Consider the following 7500-nt stretch of genomic DNA (forward strand, 5'->3'; position numbering starts at 1 on the left):
AAAATCTGATGATGGTTTAGGTCATATTTATGCAGATCAAATTCTGAAGGGTTCGCAAACGTTCAAGCACCACTGTATAATAGATGTCCAAAATATTAGTGCAAAATTTCAGATTTTGGGAATAAAAACATTGGCACCTTTTAAAATAAGAAAATTATTAATATCTTAGTTTGCTGAGATATTTCTGGTATCACAATGTTTTTGTGTGTGTATGTGTATATATGTGTATATATGTGTATGTGTGTGTGTGTGTGTGTATATATATATATATATATATATATATATATATATATAATATATATATATATATATATATATATATATATATATAAATAAAATATTCGTTTTAGAATAGGTTGCAAACTATGATTTTGATGATTTTTTGCTAATAGTTTTTCCATAAAGTGTGTATTGTATACATGTCTTCAAATATACTGATGTGGGTTTTTTTTTTTGTGATACTGCCCACTCCTAGTCATAAACGTAGCATTTATTTATTTGTAGTTTTAATCCACCATGTTAATTTAGTTTTTGTGTTTAGTTGTTTAGAAGCAGAGCTGTCACAATATCACTAGCTGCTAATAATTCAACTATCAAGTAGCTTCAGATACTTTCTAGAGTGTATAGTTGCACTCTTCACATAATGCATCCTGCAGCGAATAATCGTCTCAAAGACAGAGGTAAGGTTTTGGTTTGTGTGTGCTGATGCTTAAAATCAAAGGGTGTATACACATGCGCTGAGATAAATACTTGGGATAAAATCCATGGCTGTAATCCAGTTTAAGATACGGTTTACATGATCACTTGTATACATGCCTAATATAAAGACAAATTGTTTGCTTTTTTGGATACTGGCTCTGTTTTGTTAGTGCATTTGTCAAGCGTGTAATTGTGAAGAATTTAGTGCTTTTTATAGACATTGTAGTAATGTTCTTCGATGTGTGTTTGGATCCTTTCTGTAGCCCAGCATGAGCTTTCCCACACCGGACCCTTTGGAGACGAACGCTGGAGCTCTGGATTTTTATGGACAGAGACTATGGAGACAAGGCCATCAGAGTAAGCATACACACCACGTTAAGCCGCAGATATACCTTGCTGTTTTGTTGAGGTGCTACATGTGTGGCCTTGTTCACGTACTCACTTGTGTACAGAATCTCTATGTACATCTGGAGGATTAAATGCGGCAACCACTAGGTGGCATGTACGAGCTAAACCTTCCCAGTCCTATGGTTTCCAAGTCAAACTGCAAGTTTAGTGATTTCACGCACAGCAATGAAAAACATGCTGACGAACTCGATTTCTCTTGTTGTCGTTGGGCTGCGTCCCAAATCGAAAGCGCTGACATTTAAAAGTATTTACTAATCTAGAAACTCCAGAAGACTGGGAAATTAAAGCAAAGCTTTCAGTAGGTTTAAGAGGTTTTTCGAATGTAAATGCTCACTGTTCTAGGAAAACTGTTCGTGTTAATACTCTATGGTCTAGAGCAGTGGTTATCAACCAGAGGGGAGAGATCGGAAGGGGGGGGCGCATATTTCCTCTACCTCTGTATATTCTCTTTGTTGGGGAGAGGCGGAGCTTAGCCTGTCTTTTATCTAGGTGTTAGTACAGACCAGTGTAGCCACTTTTCAGACCCCTTTAACGACTTTATTTTGCAAAAACAAAAAAGCACCTAGCGCAAATCTAGCGACTTTTTGGACAAACCTTAGCGACTTTCCAAATATCACCAGTACTGTCCTGGACGTGCGAGGTCTTGCTTTCCCGCTGCACTCACACCTCTCTCTGCGTCTGCTCTGTTCACTGAGGGGCCGAGAGCCGGAGATTTAACAGCGTCATGGATGACGAGACGTGCCCATCTTCCCAATTTACAGCATTCGCATTGTTTTTAAAACACAAGACGAGTGGAATGCAATATATTTTGCATGTAAAATAGTCCACGATATTACAACCTAGTTCTCAAAGTAGTTATAGTGTTCAGGAACATTTTTGATGATTCATGTTCCATATCTGTCTGTTGTATAGTTTTATAAAAGTTATGAAAAGTAATTTAAAAAAGTAATTAAAAAGTACAAAAGCAGAAAAAAAATTTATCCATCAAAAACAAATTATAGATATATAGATAGATCGATAGATTTGATATAGAATAGATAATCATTATACCTGCTCTCCTCTAAATAGCGGGGGGGGGCATGATAGGGGGGGCTTGGTCGGGCTTTAGTTACAAAAGGTTGAGAACCTCTGGTCTTGAATAGTGTATAAGTGTGTAATTTGAGACTCAACGTTCGTTTGTTTGTTTGGTTTCTATACTCTCGCCACTGTTTACGTTGGTGTGGCACCACACATTTAGTCGTAGTCATTTCCGGGGACGTGCACAAGCAGGAAGCCAAATGAACATAGGATACATGCGGCGGCCATCTTGTGTACACGTACACACAGTTAACAGCAAGTATAAATCATGAATGTTTAGCATTCTCCTTACTAATTAAACATTAGTTAACACTCGCATTAAGATAAGTAGAGGCTTTTAAATCTAGGACCGAAATCTCCGTTGTTAACGTTGCACTTTTTCACCACTTCCGTATGTTCAGGTACTCAGTATTCCATCCGGTATGATGTCTTTTTTTTTGTTTTGTTTTGTTTTGTTTTTTGCAGGTATTGATCCACCTGATGCAGAGAAGGAAAAACAGGGTATTCTCGCTCTCCAGCTGAAGGAGAGTGAGGTGCCCCATTCGGTCAGTCTCTTTTAAAATGTTCCCGTTTATCACCTTTTAAACTTTTCAAAGATTCAGGGGCATTTTTCCACGCGTGATCCGTTCGATTCTGTTCTCGTGTCTCATCGTCACAGAGTTGTTTTCACATGACTAATTTTGTTCTCGAATTTCTTCCACTAATCGCGCAATTGTTCTGTAACGACGTACAGCGTGGCTTGTATGCCAGACGCTTACATCATTTCAGTGGAATAATAAAAGGAAGGCTTGTGTGTTTTTAAAAAAAAAAAAAAAAAAAAAAAAAAAAAAAGAAATTTAATAAACCTTGCTCTGGTGAAATTTTCTGTTTATTTAACCAGAGATCAGTTTTCTGATCCACACCCAGGTTCAAAAACAACTTTCACACCCGAACAGACCAAGCTGTCCTCGAGTCCAGTTTTAAAATAATAATAATAATAATAATAATAAAAATGCCCTTAGTAAGTAAATCAAGCATTTTCTTAGGACCTTGTTTAAATTTGATTAATATTGTACTTCCTGCGTTTTTCTTCTATGAATAGCTACAAGAGAACGTGTCATATTTTAGGCTGTTGATTAGTACTGAATGGTTATTCAGCATTGTTGTGGTTGTGTTCGTTATTTTTTCCCGCAGGAGCTGATCATCGCATTGCTCAGTAACGCCGTTGCACAATTTAAGAAGTACAAGTGTCCTCGCATGAAGAGCCATCTGAGTGAGTGTGCAGCCAGCGGTGTTTCTGACCGCACCACCTCCTCCACATCCTTTTGACCACAGAGAACCCTTCATGTCATAAACGTCTTCATTTACATTCACACTTTAAATGCTAATCTCCCGAGTTGTACACATCAGCGCTTGCTATGGGAATGACACAGGATGTGCATTTGAGGGAATTTACGTTTTAAACACGTCGCTGCTTACTGCATCCTGGATTCGACCCTTTATCTAGCGCAGAATTTCATCCTCAGCACATCCTCATCTTTTTCAGACTTTTCTCATTTTTCTTCGTAGGCTGGGCACTCAGATTTTATAACGTACACACATTGAATTCTCGAATCAGATTGGTCAGAAGGTGTATTCGTTTTATATATATATATATATATATATATATATATATATATATATATATATATATATATATATATATATATATATATTTATTTATTTATTTATTTATTATATTATATTATATTATATTATATTATTATTATAATATCGGCAGATCCGACAGTAGTTTCAGATGTAATAGTACTGATTGGTTTTCTCTAAGGAGGTTATTTTCATTTGTAGGCGTCTCTAGGCTCTGGCAGAGGTAAAGCTTTTGTTTAACTTATTTTGTGTTTGTTTAGTTTTGTTTTTTGGGAATGGGGAAGTCTTCAGGATGGACAGCTGTACGGATTCTCATTAACAAGCTGTCACTTTTTTTTTCTGTCTTATTAACTTCATGAGAGAGACAAAGACAGGTTTGGTGAGGGATCGAATTGCAGTGAAATAAAACACTTCAGCCAATTCAGCATACAAATTTATTAGGATTTCTAATCTGGTTTATTTTCCACACAGAACCCCCTCCCCATGAGGGAAAGAGGCTTTAGTGCAAACAAAGCTTTAAAGGAGGGGTCTAGCTAACACACCGTTAATTAGGTGCTGCTGGGAATCGAACAATAAACGTTGATTTAATGCTGCATTTTCGATGTGATCATATTCATGTGTGTGTGTGTTTGCAGTGGTCCAGATGGGTGAGGAGTATTACAACGCTAAGGATTACACTAAAGCTTTAAAGTGAGTCGGCTGTTCTGAAAGTATTACCATTTTTATGTTTAGTGTAGTCTGAGGCATCCGTAGGAGTGGGGTCTGAATTTGGGGGGGGTGTGTGTGTGTGTGTGTGTGTGTGTGTGTGTGTGTGTGTGTGTGTGTGTGTGTGTGTGTGTGTGTTTTTCCTACAGACTGCTGGACTACGTGATGTGTGACTATCGGACTGAACGCTGGTGGACTCTGCTCACCTCCATCTTGTGCACAGCCCTAAAGTGCTCGTACCTAATGGGCCATATTAAAGACTACATCACCTACTCAATGGAGCTTGTGGGCAGAGGTACCTTACTCCTCAGTCACCATCTCTCCATTCCTACACTCATTAAGTCCAGTTCATGCAGTACTTGTGTGTGTGTGTGTGTGTGTGAGAGAGAGAGAGAGAGACAGAGTGTGTAGTGTGTATATGTAATAAAACACTGCCTTTGTGTGCATGCCCAGCTTCTACTCTGCGTGAAGATCAAAAGTCCAGGATTGAGAAGAACTTGATCCGAGTGCTTATGGTGAGCGAATCCCGGTGTAATTATGGAGCAAAATATGTACACGTAACGTAAATAAATACAGTAGGGCTTCTCGTTTCAGAATGCTACATGCTGTACTGCAGCTTTTTTAAAGTCAGTTGGTGAAGTAATAAAGGATTAAAGTGTAACATCCAGCAACGTTTGAATGGAGGGGGAAAAAAACTGGGTGGGTGTGGTCTAATATTCTAATGAGCCACCCTAGATTGACATTCCTCAGTTCAAGCTAAGATCGCTTGATTAACTTCCACTTACAGACGTGCCCAGACTTGGAAAATACCATTCAGACATGAATGGAAGGACAAGTGACTTTTGGCTTGTGCCCGGTCAAAATTAAGCTTGCGCAATGTTTGCTCCACCCACTTTACCTCAAATGGGAAGACATTCTGGTGGTGTTCAAACTCTCATTTATTTTTTCATATATTGTTCTGTGCATCGAGGTCACAAGACCACCAGGAACGTTACAGATTTATCGATGACTCATCTTCACCAGAAATCAGTAGCATCAGTTTGTTTTCTTCAGCTAATGCTCTTCTTCTACTAGACTTTTCAGATTAAAGCAGAGGGATCGTGTCTTATTAAAAATAAAATGCCATAGAAAGCCGACGCGGAGGCCTGTTTATTGTGTAAACGCTCAGTGTTTGTTTCTAATCAGAACGAGGTTCCTGAGCCAGAGCCGGAGTGTGATCCAGGCTCCGTAAAAGCAGCTCAGGTGCTGTGGAGTGACCGCGTCTCACTGTCCAGCAATAACGAGTTCACCGTCGAGGTGCAGGACTATGTGCCCTTCAGTAAGTACTGATACGCCGTTTATCACACACAGAGAGTGACTAGTATGTGCCTGGTGTTTTGAACTTAAGTCACAGATTCTGAATATGGCCCTAAATACCGAAAGATCACTACATAGGGTATAACACTGTAGAACTGTGTAGTGCACTACTTGCACAGTAAAAACCCCAATAAGCACCTGCTGGAAACTATTCCATCTTAATGTAATACTTTTAAGACAGATTTTTACGTTCCACTAGAAAACTGAGACTATTCTTAAAATTGTGTAGGAGTAATAATAATATATACAAAAAAAGGACCAATGAAGCAATACAAGGGTCTTCTATTCAAAGTTACACTAACCTTAGACCTAAGATAATGGTAGACCATGGGCCTTTGAATATGTAAAGGTTGTCAAAAAATAAATAATAATAATAATAATAATAATAATAATAATAAATAAAAAAAATTGGCCGGTATGTGAATGTTGAAACTTGTGAATAGTGAAATTGTTATTGCAGCAAATAAGCAGACTTTGGATGTATGCTTTATGGCAGAGGAGACTGAGGCCTCATTCGCTGGAGACCACAGATTATCAATACTGAGTATCTGCAGGTTTAAATGAGTTTGGTGCTGAATTAGAAACTTTCTCTGAAATCTGAGTATAAGCAATTCAGGCTTGAGGTAAATCTGATTATATAGACATGCAGTTTGCATGACGCTAAACTGGAGGCTATAAGCATCCCTTACGATTTAGCAACATGAGCCTGAAGAATATATATCTATCTTACTGCATTTATAAGGAGCAGGACACAGGATATTCAAGTGATGTGCTTCATACATCTGTCTCAGTCCAATGCAAGGCCAAGTTCCTGTCTCCAAGCTTTCACGTTGACGAGCCTGTCCAGCTACATGTGTACTTGAGAGCTGACTGTCCCCATCCTGTCCGTTTCGCCAAGCTGTGTGTCAGCCTTAGCAACCAGGTATGTGTACACACTCTTGTCAGTACCCCCCTCTCTCTCTCTCTCTCTCTCTCTCTCTCTCTGTGTGTGTGTGTATATAATATATATATATATATATATATATATATATATATATATATATATATATATATATATATATATATATATATATATATATAAATAAAATTATACATACAGTATCTCACAAAAGTGAGTACACCCCTCACATTTTTGTAAATATTTGATTATATCTTTTCATGTGACAACACTGAAGAAATGACACTTTGCTACAATGTAAAGATGTAAAGTAGTGAGTGTACATCTTGTGTAACAGTGTAAATTTGATGTCCCCTCAAAATAACTCAACACACAGCCATTAATGTCTAAACCGCTGGCAATAAAAGTGAGTACACATCTAAGTGAAAATGTCCAAATTGGGCCCAATTAGCCATTTTCCCTCCCACTGTTACACAAGCTGTACACTCACTACTTTACATTGTAGCAAAGTGTCATTTCTTCACTGTTGTCACATGAAAAGATATAATCAAATATTTACAAAAATGTTAGGGGTGTACTCACTTTTGTGAGATACTGTGTGTGTGTGCGCGTGCGTATGTATGTAAGTATTTGTGTGTGTGTGTGTGTATATGTATGTGTATGTGTGTGTGTATATATATATATATATATATATATATATATATATATATATATATATATATATATATATA

General features: G+C 37.7%; 1 protein-coding gene across 3 annotated transcripts in view; it reads left to right on the top strand.

The window, feature by feature from the left end:
- trappc11 (trafficking protein particle complex subunit 11) overlaps positions 1–7500 on the top strand; it is a 37427-nt gene that overhangs the window by 14576 nt on the left and 15351 nt on the right. For all 3 annotated transcript variants that reach the window (XM_053685622.1, XM_053685623.1, XM_053685624.1), the window contains exons 11-18: positions 963–1056; positions 2650–2729; positions 3358–3436; positions 4446–4500; positions 4665–4810; positions 4969–5030; positions 5701–5833; positions 6663–6793. In XM_053685622.1, the coding sequence (XP_053541597.1) occupies positions 963–1056; positions 2650–2729; positions 3358–3436; positions 4446–4500; positions 4665–4810; positions 4969–5030; positions 5701–5833; positions 6663–6793 (780 nt within the window). The remainder of the gene's footprint in view (positions 1–962; positions 1057–2649; positions 2730–3357; positions 3437–4445; positions 4501–4664; positions 4811–4968; positions 5031–5700; positions 5834–6662; positions 6794–7500) is intronic.

This window comes from Ictalurus punctatus, chromosome 14 (genome assembly GCF_001660625.3).
Source record: "Ictalurus punctatus breed USDA103 chromosome 14, Coco_2.0, whole genome shotgun sequence".
NCBI lineage: Eukaryota > Metazoa > Chordata > Actinopteri > Siluriformes > Ictaluridae > Ictalurus > Ictalurus punctatus.